Here is a 27,539-nt window from a genome sequence, read left to right on the forward strand (position 1 = left end):
TCTTTCCCTGCCTCCCAAGGTGGCAGCTGACCAGTACATGCTACTGGGATTGGACCTACATCATTACTTATCTTTATCTCTGATCATCATCTCTCCCAACCTGTAATTACAACCAATTCTTCCCTCACAGCTGTGCTTGAGTGCAGAGGTGATGGCAATCTTTGTATCTGAGCAGGGGCTCAATCCATGGAGCCACCAAGGCACCCAAGTCTGAAGGCCAGAAACAAACACCACAAGAAACCAGCCAAAGAACTCTGCCTATGCTTGCTTTGGCTCACTGAGCCACGTTCAGAGGTCCAGGCTCCTCCATCTGGGAACAGAAGAGTGTCAGCCAGGACACCTCACATTATTGAGCTCCTTCTTGTGTTCCACCAGTTCCCAGAAATGCCACAAGCCATGATCGATGCCTAAGCAAAACAGCTCACAAATCCCAAATCCATATTTTATTAACCCAGATCTGAATACTAAAAAGCTAATGCAGTGACACACGGACTTCTGCTCACCCCATGCTGAGTCTATTTCCTCCAACAGCCTTTAAACAATTCCAGTTTTACAGCAAAACCAAGTGTACAGACAGATTGCTTTTAAAAATAGATTGTGAACTTGAAGCAGATGGAATAAAATAAAATCGAATGTGATTGTGAGGAATCCACAAAATTGATTCACCCCTACCAATTCATGACAGTTTGCAACAGACCAAATGGAGTTTCAGTTTTCCCTACTACATCACTCCATGAAAAGAAACATTCTAATATTTCTTTCAGGACTCTGCTTTGCCAGCACAGAGCACCCTCTCACTTTGAACATCCCCACAGCTTTTCGGCACGAGGACACGAAACAACAAATCATAAGGCTGGAAACACAGTAATTGGGAACTTGTAAATGTGCAACAGCAGGTTCCTGACCAAGTGCTCCAGAAGCAGCACCATCCCTTGTTATCAGGAGAACAAGGAGCTGTTGGACAGTGCCCAGCTCACCTCCTGCACAGGTGGTGCCAGCGGGTTCTTGAACTCGGAGAGTGACACCGGGAGGGAGAACTTGGCCAGCATCGAGGGCAGGTTGTGACCCCGGAACTGACAGGAGAAGGCATCTGCCAAGGGAGAGTAACTGCAGGAGAGAGGCAAAGGCACAGATCAGCTCTGTAGTGCCGGTCAGGTTAACTTTTATCCATTTAAGCATTGCAGAAGTGCCAATTCCCAAATGTAATACTCCTTGTGATCTAGAAAACCCCTAAGGATAGTTGATGGCATGTTGTGTCCTGCAGAAGCCAGCCAGAAGCTCATGCACTTTCACCTCAGCCTTACGTTCAGCTCCAGCCCTTTATTCAAGGTGTGGAGGGAATCCAGAGGAGAAAAATAAAAGTGATAAAAAGTCCAGACCTGTGCAGCCTCTGATGAAAGGGACAGAGCTTGGGCAGGGCTGGGCAGGACACACAGCCTCTGAATGTGCCAACTGCAGCTGCAGATGTGGCTGTGCCCCCTCCCCATGCTGATAAGACAAGCAATATGACTGAGCAGAAGTGAAGGATAGTCAAGCTATATATTAGGAAAACTGTCTTAGCATTTCCATCTCCAAAGGTCTTCAAGAACAGCACTGCCATATATGACACAGGCACAGTTGCTGCTGAATGACCTCAAGGTCCCTTCCAGCCCTATTTTTATACTTCCATCACCAAAGTTTTGATTTAAAACTACTTTCCTGTAACTGAGTTCCAACACAGAGTCTAAAAACATCTCAAAAACCAACAGAGGAAGGCTTAACAATCTTCAGCAAAGCAAAAATACCCACCACTGCCTCCACATCTTCCTTGCAGTGGCTCTGCCTGCTCTCCAAACAGCCACGTTGCCTTCTGGCTGTGACAAGGCACACAGTACGGAATGCCAGCACATGAAGCAACACAATGGCAACTTTTGCTACTTTTGATTCATGTCAGGTGTGCCAGCTACACAGAGAGCCCTATAAACCACTCATTTAACTTAATCATAAAGTATTTTGGTTTGTAGATGTTCTCATATTGAATATCCAGTGAGCAAGAGTACTAAAAATACTGACAGCAGCTCCACAGGGTAAATATTGCTTCCAGGGCCCTCACCACCACAGAGGAATATTGATCTGCTCTGCTGCTCCTCCCTGCCCACACTGTGGGCTGTGCAAGTCCAGGCTCATGTAATGGTTTGTGTTTTGTACAGTCTCAACAAATTAATTAAGAAAGATCCCACTCTCTATCCAGTCAGGGAAGGAAAGTGCATCTGCACTCCTCAGCACTGTGCTGCAAAGCAACACACTGTCCTTCTACTTACAGGCAGACACTGGCATTTGGAGAAAGCATGTAGACATTGTTTTCACAAAGAGGATAAATAATAATTGCTTTGCCCCAGTAAACAAGATGTGCAGCAAGCTGGAAAACCTGTATTGAGAAAACAGGGAAAAATTAGGGGAGCAAAAGTAATATACAAACTCTCAGCAAGCATTCCATACAACAACAAAAAAAAGTCTCGTTTGAGCTGAAATGAAAGAAAAATGTTCCATCCTTTCACCCTGCCTTCAGAATAAATTCATGGTTTAATATAACATGTGGCAGATCAAAAAGCATTTGACAAGGTTATGAATTTCCAGAGATTCGCTTCACATTTCTAAGCAACTTAGTATTTCCTGCCTCAAAGGAATTCCTTCAAACTGTATCAATACAAGTTTAGTTTCTTTTCATGTCCCCAAAAACTATTTTTGTTTATGCACAAAATGCATTGTGTTATACATGAAAAATAAAACAAAAGAATCAGCTTCTACTATGACAGAAACACAAAGGAAACCAACACTGCCTTTTTACTGCACAGAGGTATTTCAGTAATGAGCTATACAAAGTATTTTAATGTGTTAAACAAGTCAGTGGTTGCTAATGGCTCTGGAAAAGCCACATAAATAGTGTCTACAAGACATAAAATCCAGCCTGTATCATTAGATGCATTTAACCGTGCTTTTTTGTGGAGAACAAAATTACAGAAGCAGTAGGGAATTTCCAGAGTCCATCCCATGGCCAAGTAACACCACAGACCACGGCAGACAGACCTGGAATTTTATTACAAAGCAGGACCTTTCCCTTGGAACAAGAGAAGGCACAGACCTATGAACAGAAGAACATGTGATGATGAGCTGTGTTTCCCCTGTCACACAGAGCACCGACTGTGTCCCTGGGTCTGGATCAACCCTTAGGAGCATGGAATGGCCCTTCCCTCTCTGGGATCATCGCATATAATCATCCCAAATGATCACAGTCATTCACAGGGGTCTCTCTGTGGCCTCAAAACTCATGTGAGTGCCAGAGTCTCGTCCCTCCACTGGCACAAACTTCCCTTTCCAAGGGCTCATCACGTCACCTCCAGCAATTCAGATTTGAGAGCTGGGTGTCACTGGAAAGGTATTTGGAAAGAGCTGCTGGCTTGGGGAGACTGGCTCAAAATCTTTGCCCAAGCCTAAACTAGATGATCTTCCCATGACTCTGCAAAGTCTGTGCACTAAGGGACTAAAGGAAATGGATGGGAAGGTTTGCACAGGCATTCACAAGGCTTTGGTAGAAAAGATCCCGGCAGCTCCAGGGAAAGCAACGTATTTGGCCATGGCAGCTGTAAATCTTCACTTGCATTTTGAGTGCTTCATTTGCATGTAGACATCAACGTGGCAGGACCAAGACAGACCACTGTGGTGTCAGTCAAGAGTACAACTTGCTCTGGTTTTAACCACCAAACAGGAAAGCACAGAGAAGACAGAGTCACTCTCCTCAGAGGGGCACAGGGAGAGGTCCTGAGGCAACACACACAAAGGGGACATTGGGAAATTCCCTTTAGATATGAGGAAAGGTTTCACTCTGATGCTGGTCACGTGCTGGAGCAGAGAGGCTGTGGGATGCAGCCCTGGAGGTGCTCACAATTTGAAGAGAAGTTTTTCATCAGCCTGTTTTAATGGACTTGTCCTGAGCACTGGTGAGGACTAGAGACCCCCAGGCTGGGGACTAGAGACCCCCAGGACTTGAGACTCCCATCTGAGACGGGATGCAGCTGCAGGGCTGCCCAGCACTGTCCCTGCACCCCTGCCCTTTGTTTCTCCAGCCTTTCCCCAGGCTCCAGGGCTGGTACTTTCTCCCTGCCCTCTGCTCACACCAAGGCAGCTGACATGCTCCTGCAGCACAGAAGCCCACGGGCACACAGAAGAAAACACCTCGTGATTTAAAAGGCTCTCAGCAGCCGCTGACAGCTCCCCGTACCTGCAGCAATGCCAAGTCAGCATCCTGAGCCAGTTGCTGCAAATTCTTCACAGCAGAGGTAGTTTTAATTACTCTCACCAGGGCAGGAGAGCAGTCCAACGGGAGCTCATTAAGCAATGACTTCTCATCATTTAAAAGTAATAAGGCATGGTAAGGCCTGCAGAAAAATAGAATACATTTGCACAGTAAACTGCAGCTTTTCCTGAAGGCTTTGTTATTCCCACACCACGATACCTGAGGTCAATCTAATGGTAGAAAAAGAATTTCTAATACCATCCTTTTGCTCTAACTGGGTTCGAAATAAGCTTATTTTTATGTCACAGCATAAGACACTCCCTATAAACAGGGGACAGATGGTTATATGGTTACTGGATACCCCAGCGACAAGGAAAAAAGACTGCACTGTACTGGCACACAATTGAGAACTAGTCTGAAAACTGCTAGTCTGCATTACTGAAATACAGAATGGAGTAGAAGAAAGGAAGAAAGCAAGAGTTAAGTTATTTTTGCAGATCAACAAACACAGGAAATAAGGTATCACAGGACCTGGGCTCTCTTCCTTCCAAAAGCAGAATTACTTCTGGGTCAACAGATTAAAATGAACACACAATTCCTGGCTGCAAACAGTGCAGGCCACTCTTGCAGCATCCCCTCAGTACAACCACCTAGAGTTAACACCAAGGCTGTGGCTTCCCACCACCATGAATCCAGCAGCATCACAGTGCCACAGCAGCAGCTCCAGGGAGTCCTGTGTGAGCGCAGGGCCCCCCACCTCTCCAGCCCAGCCACACCATCCCTGTGTGACTGTGCCATCTCAGATGTCTGCAGCATCACCCTTGGAACTGAAGCAAGGACTGGCCACACTTGGAGGGGCAGATCTTGCTCTTACCTGATAGATTTCAGACTTCTCTCGATTGCTTCTGGGGGTATGAAGTTGGTGGCAACATAGTGGATTTTGTGAGGAAGGCAGAAACTCACTTCCAGCCAGTTGTTGATGTGTAAACGAACCACCCCTGTCGTGCAGAGACTAAAATAGGAAGGCAATAAATCCATACAGCATTTACCCTATATCACAAATGAAAACAGTGGTCCAGAGTCACCCCTGCACAGAAATCAGATCAGGACAGGAAAAGACGGAATGCACCCTGTCTGTCCCCAGGCTGGCTGAGGACCAGCTGACTCCTAACTGCAAGGGCCTCCTACACCTGGACTTACAGAGCACCATCCCCCATGGCATTTTGAGGGAGATTTGAGAGACTTCACCACTGATCTTTTGTTCCCTCTGCTCTTAACATTGCAGCAGTGTCTCAAGTTTTAAAAGTTTATTCAAGATCTACTGCGAGGCAAAGGAAGATTCCCTAGGCCAAAGCTGCAAAGGGCAAAGATGAACTGGGCTGTCTTCACCTCCAATTTCCATCCTCCTCTCCAAGGAGAAAGAAAAGAGGATGTCTGTATTGGGCAAGGGCTGTTCCAAGCAGCACATTTCCACAATAACAGCCTCCTTTGGTTCTGCTTAGGTTGTTTGTTTCCTTACTAACCTGTTCCTGCTTGTCACATGAAATCACAAACGTGCTTCTTAAATGGTTTCTTCATTCTAGGAAACCACAGGGACTAAGCTAAGCCCTTAAGCTGACTCCAGACAACAGGACTGGAATGGAAATGATGGACGTATCAGGAATAATAAAGACAATAAAGTCTGACCCTGGCGCTCAGCCTGAAAGCAACAATAAGCCTCTTTTACTGAAAAAAACAGAAAAGCTGGAGATTAGAGCCAGGAACATCATTCAGGTGCTTTTACAGAAGTGTGCAAATCTAGACAGGAGGTGGAATACACCTCAGGAGGGAACTACAGTTACTTAAAATGGGTAATGTACCATAGGGAGTTAAGCCAGCACCACTTTGCAAACCCTCACAATATTCCCATTCCACGGGCAGGGAATGCTGGCCTGGGAACAACTGTGCTGGGAGAAAGCAGCAAGGCCTACCACACCTCTTCATGAGTTAGGAACACATATAAACTTGCTGATCAATATCAAGAAACAGCTAATCTTGTCTACACCAGAGAACTGAACTTCTCAAAGCCCTTCGATTTTAAACTTTCTTCCCAAACAACGTCTTTTGGCTTAAAATCAAATTTCAAAGTTTGCACTCTGAAAATTCCAGCCTGAATTTTAAATTACAAGTGTGTTGAGACTCGCAATTTGACTTTTGTGTCAATAACTCCCATGAATTTCCCCCTCTACACAAACAGATTAAAAAACATGCCAGCAACAAGCCGGGAGCAAATACACACCTTGGAAAAGTCTTTATGTGGTGATTTAACCATTTATAACCAGCATCCAATTGCAGGTCACAGACTAACATGCTCTTTTTCAAGCTCATCTGGCTGTGCACAGGGTTTGGAGAGAGCTGAAATTTCAGCTTTAAACAAAAACGTTGGGTAGCTTTGGCTGCTGGTGCAACTACTCACCAAACCACAACAGAGTGGTGAGGGAGCAAACGCGATCCCCCCCTGCCTCGTACATGATCAGACTCATTAGGGAGCATCTATCTCACTGCAGACAATGCTTTGCAAAAGATTTTGTTCTCAAATCTTGCATTGAACTCTGGAAAATGCTGATTTTTCAAGCTGCAAATTGAGCAGATACCATGTGTTTTGCTCTTTTTAAGAGAAACTGAGAGGGTGAATCCAGTGTCTCTCTGGCCCCACCAACTCTCATCCGGTCAGAGGCTCCCAACCCTGAAGGAACATGCAAAGCACAAACACCTCTGTTTTAGTTCATTAAATGCTGCAGCTCCAGTAACACTGCTTATCCCACCACACAAACAACTGACACAGAAAGCTGGATTCCCTCAAAACACATCAGGGAAAAGGGCTGAAGCTGTGGTTATCCACAGCATCTCCCAGGCCAAATCCTCACAAGGGGAAACATGGCAATAAAGGAATGGGACAAGTGAGTTCAGAGACCACCTGAAAACTCTTGGAGTTGTAAAAACAGGTTATCCAAGAGCAGCAGAGATACATGAAAGCATGAAACACTTGCAGGGATATTTTCCCTGCAGAGTTTAACACTCAGAAAAAGATCCAGTTGGTTCCTTTCATTCTTTGGTCCAAGTGCACCAAGGCAAAAGCTTTAATTACATAATTACACTCTCCACAGCATAATTTTGTCTACAGTGCACTATACAACAAGAGCCTAGAATTAAAGACAACAAGAAAACCAGATTTTCAGTTCTGATCTGGATCTTAATTTCATTCTTCTGCATTTGCATTCAACTGTACAATTTCCAGCCATCATTACAGCTTTATGCACAGATTTCTCCTTCACCTGCCCCTCCTTGGATGGAAAATAATTTAAGTGTCTGTAATTTGACAAGGAACAAGCTACACCCTCCAGCAGCAACACTTGCAACTGCCCTTAGCCAGACGGCAGAGTTAAATAATGTCCCCAGTACAGACACAAAGATTCAGGCAATAGGATATTAAACCCTCAAAGACATTTTATTCTGTAAGAACTTAAGTTTCAACACTTTTTTTTTTAATCTCTGGTTTGATAACACCTGATGAGCAGTCTGAGGGATACATGGGGAAGGATCAGGATAATCAGATATCAGAGTAGTTTAAAACTGAGAGAGCGAGAGGCAAATAGGAAAAAGCTGTTTAATGTCTCTCCATCATAACGCCCATGAGACATCTCATGATACGAGAAGGAGCAAAGTTCAGAAGAAATAGAAAGAAACACAGAAAGTAGTTAAGCCATGGACCTCCTTATCAGAGGATGCTGTGCTTGTTAAATATTTACTCTGGCTCACAGGGTTGTGGGCTAATTCCGGGAAGTGAGATCAGCTGAAAGCTGCTGAATGTACAGAAACCCCCTCCAGAGCTGCAGGAAGCTGGGGACTATTTTGTGGAATATCACTGCTCTTTTGCTCTGTTCTGCTGTGTCCTGAACTGTGAGCTACTGCCCCAAAACGAGGACCTGAAAGCTTGCCAATATCTCACAGAACTGTAGCCTTTTCCATAACTATTGGCAAAACAAAGAAATCCCACTTCATGTTTATAAAAGAGTTATGAATTTTTACATATCCACACCTCATATCATGTCTATCCTGTTTATATCAGAAAGGAACACATTTTTGAGTTTGGTGGAAGTGAGCTTGTAACTCTGGAGTTTGTTTTTCCTAGAGGTTGTGACTACTCAGAGCTTTGAAATTATTTTGTATTTCCTTATATCAAAGGACGTGGGCTGTCCTTTGATAAATAACTGTAGTTGGATTGTATTTTACAGTACAGCCACAGAAATCACATCTAATAATTCATTAAGTCTCATATAAGTATTCCCTGAGCTGCTGAGATGGGCTAGATATACCACTCAGTTCAAGTCCCACTATGCTAAAAATTTATAAAGGCTCTTTATGTATTAAAAAGAAGAAACAAACAATCCAAACCACCCCAAAAACCTCTCCATACTTTCACTTTTATTCCAATGCAAAGCTGAGAGAAGTTTACTAGAACCAGACAGGCAGTTAGTAAGTATCAAGCTCACATATTATCTGCAGTTGCAGATAAAACTTGGTGAAAGCTCCTTAAAAGAGACACATATTGTAACACCAGTAAGTTTTTCAGCCCTGGAGGTCCTGAAAACTTTCTTGGGCCTAAAACCCATTGCTTTCTGTTCCACACAAATGCTTCAGCCTGGGGACAAGATGAATGAAGACTCTCAATTTTCTGAATTAATCAAAAAGAAACATTCTAGTTCTCTCCATTAGAGACAAAAGGGTCCCAGGAAGTACATGCTGAAAGCCTCTAAGCTGTCAGTCTAATAGCACTCCATTTCTATAGCAGCAATAGTGTTACAGTCAGGATGTCCTGGGTACTGATCCTGCCCGAGGAAACACAGGCATCTCATTCAAAACACAAAGAACACTTTGAATGACAAAAATATTCCTACACTTGTGGTTTTGCACAAACCAACTTGCTCAGGGACACGTTGGGTCTTGCCTGAAATACCTCAGCACCATCTACAGGAAGCCAAGGGCTCGACAGCACCTCTGGAGCAACCCTGGAAATTGGGCTGGAATTGCAGAAATCAGCAGGCACTTGGAAATGCTGGTTGGAGCAAATCTCAAACGGAGAGCTGGGCTCCATCTGCAATTCAAAGTGCTCTCTCCACTCCACTGGCTGTTCTCCTACAGCCAAAGGCTATGCCAGAAATTTAAAGCAGCACATTGTCACTGCATGCATCTGAAGGTTTACCCTTCCCAGCAGCGCTTTCTCCGTTAAAAGCAACAGAGCAAATCTTTCCATCTTCCCTCTGAGGTCATCCACACTCCTCCACACTCTCTAGGTGGCCTAAATCCCTCTTGAAATGTGGTGTCCAAACTGGATAAAATAGTCATTACAGTGAGAGTTTTACAGCTGTGAGCAGGACTAGTTCCTATCTTACGGGCAAGACTTGCTTTATGCATTCTTGTCTATCTGCTTTTTTTTTTTTGTAAACCCATGTCACTTATGATTAACCCTCATTTCATAGAAGACCACACAGACTTCACTCCAAAGCTGCTGCCACACAGGAATAATCAATTCATCTTGGACTTGCAGAAGAAGATTGCATTTCTAGAATCCTTTTTCTACCTTACTAAAAAATAATTTAAAATCTATGCCTGCCTGGCAAGGTGCTGCAGCTCCTCTCAGCTGATGTGACTGCAGGTATAACAAGCATATTTCCTATGCTCTCATATTAAGTATTAATGGCAAAACCGTGCAGAACACCTCCTTATCACCCAGCCAGCCAACAACACTGTCAGCTCCTCTTCAAGTACAACTTTCCAATCAAGCACACAGGTACTCCAGATTTTTACCAACACCTTATTTCTTACATTTGCTTTTGACAGTGTCATGCAAAAGCGTCAAAATCTAACTTGCACCACTTCTTCTCCACTCACAATGCCTAAATGAGGGAGCAACTGCCTTGTTTTACAGCTGGGGGCAGCACCAAAGTGTATTTCTCCATGGTCTGTCTATTCCTCCTTATCTCTGGGAAGGCTCACAGCAGCAGAGTACATGAGCTCGAGCTCTGTGTTGCTACAGTCACAGCTAAATGCCACAAGATGTCACTGTGTCCCTAAAATGTTTGGAAACACGATCAGGGTTTGCCCAGTCATAAATACACAGCCCTAGAGGAACAGAAAAACATGATTTGAATATTAGAATTACAGGCTGCACAAAAACTGCCTTACTTAAAGGGTTAGTACAGGTTTTGTGCAAGGTGTGTGGAACAATACACATTCCTTCAAACAAGATGGAATTCACAGCTCTTGAGCACAAAGAGCAGCTTGGTAGAAGTTTTCTGATACTCGTTGCTACCATTACATTATTTAGGCTCCCAGTGCCTTACCCTACAGGGCTCTGACCCCCTTTGTACAAGAGCAGCCACAACCCAGGGAGGATAAAGGGTTCCCTGAGGAACTCCAGTCTAATTCTCCGAATCCCTGACAAACACCCCAACCAAGGGGCACAGCGCCTTCCCCCACACATGCAGAGGTTCTGTGTCCCTTTGTCCAGGCCTTTCCCCAAGCACATCTCCTGGCTGGAGGAGCCTCTGGGCCTGAGGAGGCAGCACTGACAGGCCCAGGCTCCTGCTCAAGTTCAACACCAACTCCACACTGCTTTGAAACCTTTGCCAGAACTTCTAATCCAGTCAAGAAACAGCATGTTCCACTTTCCATTCTGCTGGAAGTCTCAGCATCTCATCCAAATTTGCTGTCCAGACATGCACAAATGGAGCCAGGGCAGTTCCTGACTTGCCATCAGTGCTCCTGCGGCACTTTCCTCTTAGCTGCAGGTTTAGAGCCCTTCTCCAGTGCTGCGATACCCCTGTTATGACACTTGCCAGTTCTACAATTCACTTGTCATTAGGTGCCTCTGTGCTAAGGAAGAAAATAATAATTCTAAAAGCTGTGACAGACATCGCCAACTTTTAAGAACAAGATACCAAAGACACACCAAGGTAATGATTAGGATAGCAGTTCTGCAAGCATTTCACCTGACTGCCAGGCTTCACATTGCTCTGCCTGGTTTAAAACCCAAATCCCAATGATTAGGAAGTGGATAATATCCTTAAGAACAAAGAGATTTCAGTGAGAAACAGCGTACTGTGAGCTAGGACTAAAATCCAACTTACCTGTCATATGTCTCTTTGAGATCTCTGGCCAGTTTGCACTTGGGTAGGATGTGATGAAAAGGTGACTGGGGCCCTTCTGTGGCTATGGAAAGTTTCAAAACAAGACAGCAAATAATTGATTTCAAATCAAAGAGTTTCCTCTTCCCCCACTGGGTATCAACCTGTATCTTAGGGACAGAATTCGTATCATTTGAATCTACAATTATCTTTCAAAGCTTTTACAATAACTCAAGTCACACGTTAAAATAATAATAGTGAATTATTGCCAACTTCTCCTAAACCTCAACTCAGTTAAGCACATGTAACCAAATTTGACAAATGATGATTTTAAGTGCTTTGCTTTTCCAAACGTTAGCTTTAATTTTTAATGCTCGCAGCAAGATAATGCATCACTGTCAGAGAGAGTTCACCTTAAATAGTGCATATTATTATAGTACATTTCCAAGTGCCATCTGTAAAAGTGCTCTGTAACTGCTAGCCAGGTAGCAGCATGTAAGGGTAAAGCTTCCACGTAGAAGTCTGGTGACTCAGCAGACAGCATTAAAGCATGGAAAACTTGCTCTAGGCTGGGTGAAGCAGAACACATAGGAGCTCTTCCATGGCAGCCTGACAGGAAGAGGCAAACATGATGGCTCAGTGCAAAGTCTCCAGGGATTCTGCTGAACTTAACTAGCAAAGAAAGCAAAGAAACTACTTCACCTCTAAAACTCACATCTCAGCATAGGGATAGTGAACTTGGCTGAGGAAAAATGCAGGGAAAAGCTGTCAGAATGCTACAGAGCACCAAAATTTGTTCACAGTGATCCCAGGCATAGGAGAAGTAAGAAGGTACAATCAGCACCTCTCTGAAAGAGTGCTCCTGGACAGAGCCATTGCTGCTCAAAGCACTCACTCTCTGACATGGCAGACACCTCGTCCTGGATAGCCAGGATGAGCTTGGCCTCCCTGGTGAGGTACTGGCAGCGGCGCTCCTCGTGCTGCAGGACGATGGCGATCCTGCGCGACAGGTTGTGCAGGCAGTTGATCACGGACGGATCCGCGTTGGCCTGCAGGGAACACGGCAAACGAGCAGCCACTGAGCCACAGCACACAGCACTACAGTGATGATGGCTGAGAGGTCAAATGATTTTCCATTGATATCAAAAATCAGCCTCTCGACTGGAAAAAGAACAGAATTTTCTCTACCGGCAACCAAGCAGAAGCTCAGAGGTGTCCAAATGTGATTTGGATTTCTAAGCTTGTCTATGTGCATCAAAGGAACACCACACCTGGATGTGATACCCCTAGCTGCTTTGTTTTTCCAGTTGTTAAAGGGCCTTCTACTAGCAGAGAGCAAAGAACTCAACTTCACACACTGAGACAAGAAAGTGTCAAGCTTTATCCCAATGTTCAGGTTAAACTCCCTGGCAGCACAAGGGCTGCAGGGCTCTAACACGTCCCACTCACTCCACGTTGCCACACTGGTATTTGTCCTATGTACTGACAAGGCAGTAACTAAGTAACAATTACCAGCTCGTGACCAACATTTTCATCCCAACTCTGAATTAATTTGGATTTACACTCCCAAAAAATTCACAAATACAGCTTATTACTAACACTGCATTTATGAAAGTCCCAGAAAGAAAGTGCTGGAAAAATCTATCATGTCAGTACAGCTGCCAAGGGGGGGTGAGGGGGAACTCAGTAGCTCCAGCATGAGTCAGCAGCTGCTTCATGTTTGTTAAGACATTTAAAGGAATTTAAAGTTCTGGCAAGTGAGAAACCAGCAAACCATGACTCATCAGGTTTTTTTGACTCCGCTGTTCTTGCTGAGTCATGTCACGTTGGTGGCCCTGAAGCTCAAACACAGCAGGATCAGTGCTGATTAAAACACTTGGGCTTTTGCCTGCTCTGTCTGCCCACTGCAGATGGACACTCATCTTTATCTCTGAGGGCCTCCACCCACTCCCTGCACTGCACTACTCCATCCTAGGAAAAAATTTCTACTTGCTTCTTGCCCAACACTTTCCAGAAACCTGACTGCTCCCTGTGAACTAAGAGTGTCTCATCTGGCAAATGGATTTAGTGCTGCATCACACACACAATTACATCAGTATCATCACATGGCTGAAGGGCAAAGAAAACAAGTTTTCCTAGAAACACTAGAAATTAGATTCCAGAAAAATGTGGGCTAGCCTTCACTGCACTTTACCAAGCTCTTGTGAATGGAAGAGCATTGGTTTCAACACTGCTGCTGCCACATGACTCGGTGTGCATCAGTGTGTGTGCTTGCAGGTGCATCTACACACACTTCCCTGCAAACAAAGCACAGGGCTTTAACAATTCACCAAAGCAACACGTCTTAACATGTGAAATCTAAAATCAACTCCTCTATTGCAAATTCAGCACTTCCTGACCCAGGAGTGTCCCAAAGCACAGGAACACTGGATCCCCAGCAGAACTCCATAAACAATTTCTTGCTTGATTCAGATAATTGTCCTGTGTGAAACCTTGCTCCTCATCTGAGGACAAGCCATCCAGGCTGGGGCCATGTCCATGTCACCACTCAAAAGCCAGTGGTAAGAAAAGTACCAGAGCTAAAAAGAAAAAATAAAGTTCCTTTCACAAGCAAGGAGCTGGAGGTTTTTAAATCATGACATTACATCCAGTTGAGCAAAAATCAACCACTTCCATAAAGACAACTATTCCAGCTCCCTCTTCTATTTTTAAACAACCTGTGGATCAGGAAAAGAAAGCCAGAGCTCAGAAATCAAATAATGCTTGAACATAATGAAATTTCTAGGGCTTTATACCATCTAATTAGCCAAGCCAGGATCCCTTAACACCAGCACCCAGTTAATAGAGGAAGCCTGAAAAAAAATTCCAAGCAGAAACTACATATTTGGTCCAGGTTTTTGTTGAGCATTGAAACCTCTTTATTCTTCACTTGTCCTTTCTTCTCATTTAGCTGCTCAGCTGCTGCTCCCTGGCACTCTCCCTTTACAGTGACCTCACTGCTGAGAGGAGGCAGCTTTCAAACACTGTCCATTAATCATAAAACAAGCCTGGAGTGGGCCTACTGCATTCTCTCATGCATCCAAAGCACATCCCACTGTCAGATGGAATGGAGACAGTCCTTACCCTTAGTGCAAACACCACGTTGAACAGAATCATGGTGGGCATCTCTCTCTTTGGTGAGGGGTCAGTTTTGGATACCTGAAAAATATTTTTTAAAAAATCCCAGAGGCTAGTGTCAGTTGGAGCCAGTAACAAAGGGAAAGTAATAATGAAAACAAAATTAAACAAAAAAAAGCCTTAGTTAAATAACAAGCTGAGAAAAGAGAGCAGACAAATCAATTTATATCATCAAATATGACTTGCAAAAAATAGAATTATGATTTTTTTTTTTAATTAAAGTGTCACAGTTACTCTACAACAGTGCCTTTGCTGAGCAGCTGTGAAGACTCAAACCAAAACCTTTTGGTCATGAGCATGGAAATGAGTGTCAGTTAAGACAGCACTCTTACTTAGTGTCTTTGTTATTACATTTAGGATCATTAGGGGCCTTAGGTTTAAATTCTTTAGCACAACTGTCAGAAATACTGTCAACAGAATTCCACAGATTTCTCATCTCAGGCCACACCTATTCTTTCCTTTCCTAGAATCCCTATTCCAGTTGCATCCTGTTACAAGCTGCTGCTTTTATCAGAAAAAATATGCTCTAGCAAAGCAGTACTAAAAGAAAAGGTTTGATTTTTCCCTTCCTGCAGGATTTCAAACACATTATCCAGCCCCTCTATTCTCTCTGTAGCAGAGAGCTCCATCCCTAAGGCAGATTCAATCTTTCCAGCGAGAAGAAACAGCTAGAGCTGAGACAAGCAAGTGGAATTTGCACAGCCAGAGCAACAGCTCCAAGAGGAGCACATGCTGCCACAAGATGGAGCACAAAATGCAGAGGAGGTTCCCACCTCCCCCTGCTCAACACCCACCCCAGCCCAAGTGCAAACAGCTGGAACCTGCCAGGCCAAACAATAGTTGGTCTCTACCCAAAGTATGTGCAGCACCTGAGCCAGGGCAACCACAGAGCAGCATCTGCCCTTCCCGACAGGTTCCAAGCACCAGCAGGGAACTGCTTGGTAGTGGACCCCAAAATCTGAGTGCTTTCACCCAAGAGTCTCAAAATTTAGAAAACTAAGAGGTGATACCCAGTTGTGGGGTTTTTTTTTCCTAAAGTGAAAATTACACTCTGTTGAAAAGGCAGTGATGGGAGAGTGGTAAAGGCAGTTTACTGTGTTCATCTGTTCTGGACTGACCAGTTCCAGGACATCTTGTGAATTTCCAAGTGTAAGGACTGATCCTGTTCCTTCCTTAAAATCAAAGAAACGACCACCACTAACATCAGCTGGGATGCAGGCTAGATTTCATATCACCTCATGTCCAGAAAAAAAGAAGACAACTAAGCTGGGAAAGAAAATGCTGAAGGAATTTGAAGAATTCAGAACTCCTGCTACATAAAAGGCAATCTGGCACACAGGATTAAATATTTGTGCTCTTGTAACTCCTGAATCTCATTTGAGTAAGCATTTGCTGAGCTGTCCTGTGGATCAGTTTACTGCAGCATGAACTCTGAGGAAACCCAAAGCAGAGGCTGCTGGGTTACTCCAGTCACTGCCTGAGCTCCATGGAAAAGTAGCTCCATCTGGCTTCCTCCTAACTGCAGGAGGGTCTCACATTTAGACTGATATAAACCAGCAGAGATGGCTGCCACATCAAGAAGATTCTGGACTCTAGAAAGTTCTGGGGTGCCTCCTGGGTTGATAAGACACACCCAAAAAGAAGATCCTTCAGAAGTAACAAAAAAGGTGTTTACAGCTCTTTATAACTTTGTTTATTTGCCCAGATGCAATTTTATTTAGACAAATTGAAATGAAGTGGCATTTCATGCAATTAGTATTAAACTGACTGGAAAGAATGTACAATAGTTAAGTGGTGAAAAAAATGCAAATCCAGATTTTCAACCTCATTTACAGCACATTTAGGAAGTTAGGCCTTTCAGAGATTAGTAAAATAAAGGAAAATGACCTGAGGGAGAACAGGCTGCTGCTGCCAGAGCCTTGAGGGCACCAAAAGGTCTTAATGGCCCTGACCAGCCCCAGTTGGGTATCCACACACACCTCCTAGTCCATGACCTGGGAGCCCCATTTAAGCTCAGCCCAGGGCCTGGAGCTGTGCCTGTCTCCTGGATGGACCCTTGGTTAAATCCATCACACCTTTGTCCTGTCTCCTACTCCTGGCTGGGGTCCCAATACAGACCCCGGGCCTGGTTCATCACTTGCCTTGTCGGGGGCTGCTGATGGATTTGCACAGCTTGGGCACACTTGAATCCTGTCTTCCAAGACAGTTTAACCTTTTTAGGGCTGAGTCTTGGTGATCCTCCATGACATTTCCTGCAGACTCACAACTGAGTTCCCAAAGTAGCATCTTTTGATGCTTTAGGCCAGCTCCTCACTGGGATTAAAGCAGTCTGGTCCTCTAAATATCAAGCTGCAGTTACCAACAAGCTGTTTCCACCTCTAATTATAGCTAGAAAGCAGGACAGAATTGGTAAGGAGACTTTTTCCCCCCCCTGAAAAAAGGAATGACTTAGCAAATTTGATGAAAAATGAGACCAAAGAAGTTCAGTGACAGGGATCCATGTTGAATCCAGAAATTACCAAAGCCTAGTTCATTCCTAGAGTTGATCAGGAAGAAGGAATAGGACAGGGAATACTTGGAACACAGAAGCACATGAATTCTTTCCTGGATTTAAGCAGGGCCTTTTGCACAGCCCAGGTAGCAAATTGCTCTCATTCTAAGCACCTAAAATACAGGCCATGGAGGAAGGTCTCAATGCAAACATCAGCTTGACTTGGTCCACAAGAAAATTTTAAATCTCTTTCAACATCCTACATATTCCATCTAAGTCTTGTGGATCATCTTCAGCCTCAGGAAGAGTTAAGAGCCAAACAAGGCTGACGCAGCTTTTAGCATTTGTGAAGGTTTTCAGTGGTGTTTTTTTAACTGCCACACTAATTAGAGGTGCTAAAAGCTAACTTGCAGGAACTAAAATAAAATAGTGAGAAACAGCTTTTTGAGTTGGAGTGCCCAGTTTTACTTTTCTTTACTCACACTGCTTCCCTCAGTAACCTGAGGAGTTTCTGTGATCACTGACAACTCCCTCAGTTTGCCACTCACTCCATTTACCCAGAAGTAAGTAAAAGACAGTTTGGAGTGTCAGGAAGTAAAAACAGGATCAAAAGCCAACATGCACGTTCTGAATTCCAGATTTTCTCACTAAAGCCAGGCAGTTTGTGAGGAAGGCAGGTCCCCAGAGGGGATCTCATACCATACCTGCCCGAGGGCATGCTGGAGCAAAGTGGGATGGCCAACAAAGCGAACATTATCGATCTTCAATTCAAACTTTTTGCCACACATATCTGACTTGGTAGCCAAAATTGTTGCCAGGATGACATCCGAAAACCTTGAAGAGCAGAAACAGAAGTTATTGCGATTTTCAAAAAGCACACCCCCAAAATATTCCTCCAAATACAGATATATTTAACTTTGAAGCTGTTAAGGCGTTGTAAATTGTTACTAAATTGCTGTACCTGGAGTACCACCAATTATGTAAAATTAAGGACCCCTAAATTACATCTCTCAGATCATCACAATTATAAAAAAGGAAGCATTCACGACAAAGACTGCAGGGTCATGCTCATTTAATTACATGCTCAGCAAAATACATTGAAAAGATTAGGTGCAGTTTGCTTAAATATAAAAACAGCTGGAGTTAGCCATTGCCTGGATTTAGCTGCAGGTTAATGAACTTACTAAGCAACTACATATTGACACAGCCTGTCACTCAAGCACAACAGAGATCTTTAAGCCACCCAGTATGGCAGAGGGGAAGGCAAGAAAGAGCTGATTCAATTAGGAGAAACACAGCCAGTGCTTGTCCTTCCTTTCCCAAAGCTCATCAGTGACATTCCAAGTTCCTCACTTAACAGATCTCAACCTGTGGTCAGCAGACAACTGGCACCTTCCAAGAGCTGCCTGCCCTCACCTGGGCTTTCTCATTTGATAAGCCACATTCATGACAGGGCAGGCCCTTCCCAAAGCCCAGCCATGGCATTACTGAATAGCTCTGGATTGGTGGGGGGAAGGCAGCAGCTCTGAGACAGGAGGGCAAGTATCTACAAGGGGTCTGCCCTGTAAAACACAGCCACTGCTGCAAAACCAGCTAAAAATCCAATGTGACAAGGGAAGAATTCCACAACTGCTCTCTCCCATGGCCTCACAACATCAGTCTGGTCTCTACCAACACTTGTTTTCCTCAAGGTGTTCCCTGGGACAGTGAAGCTCAAACCCACAGGGAAGAGGACCTCAGCTGCTAGAGAAAAGTTGTTGCTCTAGCATAGGAGCACTGCAAGGCTTGTTATTAACAAGTTCTTTCCTCATCTGATTTCCCAGAGGCTCCTATTTAACCAAATGAATTTCAAACCACTTTCTGATGAGAGTCGGTTTTTAAGAATGAAAATGTTTATTTTCTTTTCTGTATTCCACTCAGGGATGTGTGTCCCTGCCAGACCATCCCCCTCCAGCAGGCAGGTGTCCCAGATAACCCAGTATCACTCAGAGAGGAGGGCAGGCATGGGTGTGTGCTGTGCTCACCTTATCTCTTGGCCACAAGTGATCCCTCCATGCCCAGAGAAAGAAGTAATGTACCTTAGTCCTGCTTCCCTCTGAGTCATGGAGAACTACAGAAATTAAGACAAATGCACTCAAGGGCACAGGGGGCATGTCCTTTATTTACAAATACTGGAGATGAAGGACCACACAGGTCCAAACTGCCAAAGCCCCTGGTGCTTTTACAAACAGGTCACCCTGACCACAGCACTCTGTTTATGTTTGGTTTATGGAAAGAGCAGCTGTGTACAAACATCCAGATCCCTGATTGCTCTGCTCCAAACTCCAAGCTAAGGGCAAGCAGAGACTAGCCAGAGATTCCTGGGGCCACTGAGCCCATGCTCCTCAGCCACTGGGCTGCACAGCTTGGGAAGTTTGGGAGGAAAGGACAAAGCAACCTCAAACAGGACCTGGACTGACAGTCCCTGAAGATCACATTCAAAATAGAAAAAAAAAAGTCACCATGACAGCAGTGAGCTTCTCCTCCTCTTTTTGCCCTGTTGAGCTGCTTGTTAATAAACTCATCATGGAGCCAGGAAAATGGTAATAGCAATGGATCCAAAAGGAGCATATGTTTTGGGGAGTGAAGGGAGAACGAGGGCAAACTAGAAAATGTCAGCTTCCTGGTAAGAAATTAGTTACACTTCCCTCCTCCAGTCTTGGCAAAGGATACCTGGGAGCTGATAAACTGATCATTCTGATGACTTTCACAAGGAATTACACCAGCAGATCCTTTAACAGATAATGTGGTGCTAAAGGTGGGAATTCAGCAGTTTCCCAGGAGAGCTCGTGACACCAAGAGCCCTGTCTGCCCTACCTTGTATGTGGCTCATTGGGGAGGAGGACATTAAAGGGTTGATTTTGGAAAGTCCTCCGTATCTTCTCACTAGCAGGGTCTTCTGTGTCTGGGACAGTACTGAAATTGCAGCCAGATGACATGCTCAGAGACAGATAATCCTGACCTAGCTGCACCTGCTATCACCACAGGCTCTCCCAGGAGTCACCTGGACTCCAGCCCCATTCTCCTCCTCTGACAGCCTGGATTTATAGTTTTGCTGTCTGGGTTTTTTTAGCCCTCAGTGCTCTACACAATTTTGACATTTCTTAGGCCTCAAGACAATAGGGAAATCGAGGAACAGCAGATGTGTTATTCCCATTACTTCAGTTCATCACCTCATCTTAGAAAATAACACTTTTACTTTAAATATTTTAATACACATTTTCCCATCTCTGGGGTATGTTAAGACAACCTAAAAACACTGACTTCTCAGAGCCCAAGAGTTTGTTAGAAGCAGATTAGGTTTTGCAGTTGGGCAGTAACAGTCCCTTCTCCTTTTATGAGATTAGTCTGATCATTGTGAATTCCAGAGGGAAGCAAACTTCTTCTGTACTACGGAATTCAGCAGGCAGAAAGTAAATACAATAAGCGAAAGCTCTGATTTGCCCAAAATATCCTACCACTCCTGTCCCAAGCACAACATAGCAACAGCACACTGAAAAGAAGGGGGGGGAGGGGGAATTCAAACCTGAATTCATTTTTTCCCCCAAGAATGGATAATAACTTTTTCTATGCCACAGGAATTCAAAGCAAGGTTTTTATAAATAATTTTTCTTTGAAGTAGTTTAGAACAGGACCCGAGTATGTAGGTGAGGTTTATTTTAAGCAGGGACTAGAGATACATTTTCTTACTTCTGAGGCCCTGAGTTAAGCACTTTTTTCTCCACGTGTTTAATCATCCCCTTTAGCTGAGTGGGGCACCAAGAACAAGCAACCAGCACAGCTGCTCAAACCTGGATCCTCTAAAGAGCTCTCCATCATTACCCTGGGATTAGTTTACTCACTGATCTGTACTTTCAAGTCATTTCTCCTCAGAAAACAATTTGGTTTAGAGCTCCTCGTTGGAATAACTACAATGCCAAGGCTATACTTGTTGCATTCCCAGAGACTCCCAGCTTTCTCCAATTCACAGAAGGGACAGTGCCACACCCATTGTGGATTCCCTACAGGAAGCACAGAAATGTTAGTAGGACCTTTGTAATTATCCTGGCATAAACCTATAGCAATACATTTCCTACAGTCACTGTGATTCAGCATATAATTTTCTCATCATTCAGTGTAAAACAGAAACCAGAAACAAAAGCACAATTAAAAGGATGGTGAGAAAAGAAAAGCCATTCTAGACAAAGGTGATTGTTTAGAACATTTTGTCTTACCCTGAAACCAATTGCTCATCAGTTAGAGGACATTGGTCTCTGAAATGGGAACATGGCCATAAACACAAAACAAAACACAACAAAAGAAAATAAACGAGGCAAGTACACAAAATACAAAAGAAAAAAAAAAAGAGATAATATTAAAAACTAGGATGAACTATTAAGGGTTAAACTCCTGTAAAGGAAATACAACTGTTGAGAAGAGTCAAAAGTTAATGGAAGGTGAATTCCAGGGATATATTGCAGGCTTAGTTTGACAACATGGAGAAAACAGGCTAAGGTAACTTAGTCCTTGCACTAGCAGTGGCTGCTGCCATGTGTTTTCCCACAGTACACAGCATTTATGGAGCTGGATTTCCATGGCACTTGTTAATTCACGCTTACCTTAAGAAAAACAGAAGAGCTTGCAGTCTGATTTAGAGCAGATTCTAAACCTCAGTTTCTTTCCTAGACTATTACTATCATTTTCACCAAAGAACCTCCCGTGCAGCCCCAAATGACCCACAGCTCTTCCCAGCTGGTTCTAGTGCTTCCACACCCACAAGACTTAGGAAAAGAGGATGCCAAGTGTTTATTGTTGCAGGATTCTGTAAAGGGCCTGGCACACAGAGCCCCCACTGCTCCTGCAGGGATCCACACAGCAGACACAAGGCTGGCCAGACTCACAGCACACACGTGAAGTCCTTCTCTGCCCCTCTGTGTGCCCCAGGCAATAAGCACAACTTAGGAAGTGGAGGCTGAAAAAGCTTTCAAGGCAAAGAACCCTAAACCCTTCTTTACAACAGGTGTACAGAGCAGGACTCTGTTAGCACCTGTACTCACTTTTATATCAGAAACACCTGTTTCCATTTTAACAGTCAACTGCCACTTTTTCCCCCAATTAAGAAGATAAAAAAACTACTTGTTTCCTGAAACAATTTCATAAATGTACTGAAAAAATGAATCTGATAAAAGCTTTATACTATCCCACATTAGAAAGGGGAGACAAACTGAAAACCTCCAACAATCACTTAATACAAAACACAGCAGATTTCTGCCAGTCACGCTGAAAAGAGAACGTAGAGAAGCTAAATGACAAACTACACAAAGGGGTGATATTACAGGAAGGGTGTTTCAAGGAATGGGTGGATGAATGGAAAAGCACAGGCTTACAGAAAGGAAGCCTTTCAGAACAAATACAAGGAAGAACACTGGAGTCCAGTGAAAGAGGGACAGAGGAGACAGAAATGTTATCACAGGAGAACTACTGTTTGTTAGAAAGGGACATTCACGTCCTTGTTTGTCAGTAACTTGGGTTTTTTATAACAGAAGCATTTGCTAAATTAGCTGAAACTCCTTCAGTTAGTCAGCTCTGCTACTAAAAATGCGAAGTCTGCTGTAACATATGTTACTATATGTGCCTCCTCATTAGAATATTTGCTTGCTGGCTGTACCACCTTCAGAAAAACTACCAAAAAACCCATTTCAAACCAATTTAACATAGCATTATCTTATGACTTCAAAGGAGTAATTGCCTCATATTTTTTCAGGGGAAAGAAAAAATCTAGCAGGCATCTCCATAAAGATTGGGCGGAGGTGTACTCCTGGTAAAACACTCAGAAACTGAAGGATGTTTTTGAAAAGTGCAAATGATGAAAGGCTGAGAAGAAGCCAACAAAGAGAGACACTTGACAAGCAATTTGTTTTGACAGTGACAGTCTTCTGAATACCTTTTTGTTGCATGGCCACCATCAACACACCTCAAACACTTTTGCTGCTCAACTTGCTTTTAGCAGGAAATAAAATATGTGTTCTGAGGACCCAAACACAGCTCCATTGAGCAGAAATTAATACAGGCAAATACACACCAGTAACCTGGAGGAAGGATTATTATGAATAGGCTGCCATTGTCTATAAAAAACCAAAAAGCCTAACAATGACCAGGAAATTGAGATTGGAGGCCAAAAGAAATCCAATTATCTATACAAATATACATGGAAATGGAGTTAAGGCACCTAAACTGATCTAATCTTGTCCTTTCTGAGACCATGAAGAAATACATGCACCTCAACTGCTCTAGGAAAGGTCAGCTCCAAATTAATTGATCTGGGATCCAATAGCTCAGGGAAAAAGCAACAGTAAATCTTACCTAGGACACAATTGGTGCTAGACTGCTAATAAATTAAAGACAGCCATCCAGTATATTTGCAGCTACAAGATAAATCTGAAATAACCTTTGTGCTGAGCATGCAGTGGGAAAAACCCAACACTACAACATTATCAAACTTGCCATACCCCATCAACTCAACCTACCAGTCTGCCCACTCCACAGCCTCAATTTGCGCCACCAAAACCACCCACGGGGGCTACTGACACGCAGGGATTGAAAGGAGCCTTTTTCCAACTCTTTCTCGACAAAGTCTTCCAAAAACAATACAAAACCACTTCATAAATTATTTTTATTGTGGACAAGTCCAGACAGAAAATCATCACCACCAGAAAACACACTGGACTTGATGCTGATGAACTCTCTCCGTGGACTGAGTGCACTGAGTGTCCAGGGAGGGAACTGCTGCGCTGCAGAAGAAGGATCTTACAGGGATAGAGCTGCCACTGAAGGAATGGCTCTCACAAAACCAGTTGCTCCATTTCTGGTCTCTACAATCTGATCTTCAGTGGAAACACACAAACTGAAGCAAAAATTCACGTTGGTGAGGAAAAAAAAATCAATGATGATATTGGTTGCACAGCACATGGAAGTTAAACCCCTTTCCTTTCCCAGCTTACAAATCAGGTGCATCTCCCTCCCTCCAGGGGATCTGCACTTTCCTGCCTCCACTCTTCCCTTAGAATCTCTTCTATTCCAAGGCACCAACTTCTGTTACTCCTAAAATTGCCTGATACAAATCAAAGTTGGAGCAATCTGTTGCAGTTTTGAAGATGCCTTTTTGTCTTCTGCTGGAAGAAGCATCTGTGTACTTAAAACTTGCATATTTTTTCCACCTCTATCAGTCAGTGAAAAATATGAACTTTGTCAACAAAGCTCTCTTGTCTAATTTAAATTAACAGCACTCAGTATATAAAGACCATCAGCATGTTCTTCTACTAGCAGGTTCCACTGAAGAGGATGCATTTGGCTGTTACATCAGTTGTGTAGGATGCAGGGGACTTCAGACTTTCCCACTGCTGTTGGGAAAAAGCTTTCAGTAAAAAATCTGGAAACTAACACAATTTTGAAAGGGACCTTGAATTTCAGAAAGCAAATGCCCAGCCATGTAAGCAGCACGAGCAGTGTGCTGGACTCCAACATCCAGCATCTAGAAGAAATAAACTTTCAGAGCAAATTAAATGCTGCTGCTCTTCTATTTCTATTTCATATGCATGGCAGATATAAGCAGATCTGAAAAAATTATTTAAAAAACACCAAAAGTTTAGTAACGAATACCTGACCAGGAGATGAAGCATGGATGAACTTTCATGCCCAGCGTTCTGGACATCACTACAATGAAACAATCTAAAATTTGATTAGTGTAAGTTACATGCCAGCACATTCAGTCTAAAAATCCATTTCAGGAAAACACCAGCAGTTTTCTCATCTGACCATGATTTGAAATGATAAAAGCTTTTCCTACATCTCTGCAGTAACCACATATTGTATCACACTAATTCAGCAACACAGCAACATATAACACAGCCACACATTAAGTGCTTTGTCCAACCTGCCAAAACAGCAGAGGCAACGAGAATCAGTGTGAGACAGAAGCTGGTATTATTCCAACACCTTCTTAATCTATCTAGGGAAATTCTAGAGCCAGGGGTTTGAACAGCAACCAACAAAACCCCTGAGATAACCAGCAAACGTGTCCACTGAGCCCTCCTGCCCTCCACAGCCCAGTCTGAAAAGCCAGTCACCAGTTCCCAAACACAGAAATGCTTTGCTCCCACTGGAGCTGTGCCCTGTCCATACTGCACTCACTGGACACACAACCAAAGGCTGCGTTTGAAGGTTTCAAAGGCATCAGAAGAGGCAGGAGATACAAGTGACCTCAAGAAAAACGTGTTTTTGTAAGATCCCAGTCCTGGAAAACCACATTAACTGATGATGTTTACAGTCACGTGGATAATTTTAATTTCAGCTAAACTATTCTCAGTCATAAAGATAACAACAAGCTTACATTTTTTGGGGGGGAAAGCGATGATTACTTCTTTAGTACTCTTATATAAGAGAAGAGCAGCAACTTCTTTTCATTAATACTGGAGATTAAAATATGTATCACAAAAAAGATCTGCAAGTGAACTATGGGCCAACAGACAAAAAACCTTTTTCTCTCACAGATTTCTCTCGTATCTAGTAGTGATAAATTTAGAACTATGCAGCAGATTTCAAATACTCAGAAAAAACTAATTAGAGGGTCCATCCATACATACACACATGCTGAACGCCACACTGCCTATTTTCAGTGCGTTTGTTACCCTCTGATTTCTGTACTTAAAAACTCTCTTCAAGTCTCAGTTTCATTTTGAGCCACTGTGTCACTCCACTGACACAATGGCAGCTCTGTCTGGAGAAACAAAATTAGTTATTCATTAGTGCACAGCAATTCCATATGACCATTACATGAGCTAGAGAAGAAGTTGAGGCAACTGAATAATATATCCAGTTAGAAATAGGCAGGTAAAGAAAAGTGGGATTTTGCCGAAGGATTAATACTCCCTAGTTTCGAAGGGGTAATATTGCCTTTCTAATGAGCACAGAATACCTGACCTATGCCTTGCCCAGAAAACAGCAGATTCAGCAGCATTCCCTCATGAGACAGTCCTCGTTACTAAGCACTAAGTTGCTCATAACTTGATATTAAAGCATTTTTTTTCCAGGTTGTCTTCTATACAGTCCAAGAGAATGTGCCTAGGAACTAGGAGGCAAGAGACCAGGAGGCTGTCTCTCCTCTGTTTCAACCTCTTAGGCCAGAAGAAGTGTTTTCCCTCGTACCTGGAGTCCCCATCTTGATCTTCTGTGGTGTCACCAGAGCCATTCACAGCATATCGACTCCTTGGTTTGTCTGAAGCAAAAAATAAAGATAAATTTACCCAGGAACAATCTGCTTAATGTGTGTTTGTATGTTTTTCTACTCTCACTCAAAAGAATGCAAAGAAAAATAGGAGAAAAATTTTATCCTTCAGGGGATGAAGAGGAGAAAGTGAAACATTCACAGAAACTGACACAGGTAATAGTTTGCAGTTCAAGAGTGAAAAGTAAAATTCTGGCCAATGCAATTTCCCTCCTTATTGCTCAGGTTTTGGGATAATTATAATGCTCCTGCAGTCTCAGGAAGGGAAATCCTTTACCAACAAAAAGCAGGAGGGGGGTGGCAGGGAAGCAGTCAGAAAAAAAAAAAAAAAAATCTTTTCAGATTTTACCTATAAAAATGAACAGGGATTTAGAGACAATTCTCTCCTGATAAAGTGACTCACAACCTAAGCAGGAGAGTCAAACTTCTCCTGACATACAGCAGTTAACACACAACCCAAATCACACAGCTTCATCACCCCGCAGCACCTTTAGGCCCTGCACCGATACTGATCCCAGTCCAGCCACAGGCACTGTCCCAAATGACGTGCCTCAAAGTAAGAGGGGCAACCAGTGCTAGCACCTGAATAGTCCCATGGTCCTGTTTTCCAGGAGAAATTAAACCTCCCCCAGCCCACTATTCAAGACCACGGACTGAAGTTTCATAATTTCTACCCACTACTGGTTAAAGCTAATAGTATTCACTGAATCCCTGCTTCCAAATCAGTGCCTTCCTTCTCATCCTACCTCCTCCTTCCCCTGCAGCACTCAAAACCCACGGCATTCACCTGCCCCAGGGACAGCAATAAGGCACCGGGTGGATAATGACACCTGGCACTGATGTGGTTCAATCGACCTGGGACGGTGACGGGTCCAGGGGTACCCGGAGGGATTGAGGGCACCTGCAGGGCAGGGGCTGCGAGGGGCAGAGTCCCATGGGGGCTGTGAGCGGTGCGTGTGAGACGGGGGCCAGGTACCCACAGACAGTGAGAGGGGTGCCAGGCCCCACGGACAGTGTGAAGGATGTGAGGGGGGTTCCGGGCCCCCACGGTGGGTGTGAGGGGTGCGTGTGGGGTACCAGCGCCACAGGGGGAGGATGCCAGGCCCCGGCGGAGGCTGCAGCGGGCGCGGG

General features: G+C 43.8%; 1 protein-coding gene across 5 annotated transcripts in view; it reads right to left on the reverse strand.

Annotated features, from left to right (window-relative positions):
- The window catches only part of NPRL3 (NPR3 like, GATOR1 complex subunit), a 40,699-nt gene extending 14,274 nt beyond the window's left edge, over positions 1-26,425 (reverse strand). Inside the window, exons 1-10 of one of the 5 annotated variants that reach the window (XM_017741277.1) lie at positions 26,330-26,394; positions 21,361-21,399; positions 17,812-17,941; positions 14,563-14,637; positions 12,284-12,488; positions 11,443-11,524; positions 5,148-5,285; positions 4,259-4,415; positions 2,301-2,407; positions 978-1,107 (exon numbers count right to left, since the gene is read on the reverse strand). In XM_017741277.1, the coding sequence (XP_017596766.1) occupies positions 978-1,107; positions 2,301-2,407; positions 4,259-4,415; positions 5,148-5,285; positions 11,443-11,524; positions 12,284-12,488; positions 14,563-14,637; positions 17,812-17,895 (978 nt within the window). In that variant the 5' untranslated portion in view covers positions 17,896-17,941; positions 21,361-21,399; positions 26,330-26,394. Of the gene's footprint in view, positions 1-977; positions 1,108-2,300; positions 2,408-4,258; positions 4,416-5,147; positions 5,286-11,442; positions 11,525-12,283; positions 12,489-14,562; positions 14,638-17,811; positions 17,942-20,988; positions 21,147-21,360; positions 21,400-26,329 lie in introns of those variants that run through there. The other 4 variants (XM_008639055.2, XM_017741276.1, XM_008639056.2 and 1 more) reach the window with 4 other exon arrangements.
- Positions 26,426-27,539: the final 1,114 nt, after the last annotated feature.

The sequence above is a fragment of the Corvus brachyrhynchos genome, unplaced genomic scaffold (genome assembly GCF_000691975.1).
Source record: "Corvus brachyrhynchos isolate BGI_N302 unplaced genomic scaffold, ASM69197v1 scaffold58, whole genome shotgun sequence".
NCBI classification, from domain to species: domain Eukaryota; kingdom Metazoa; phylum Chordata; class Aves; order Passeriformes; family Corvidae; genus Corvus; species Corvus brachyrhynchos.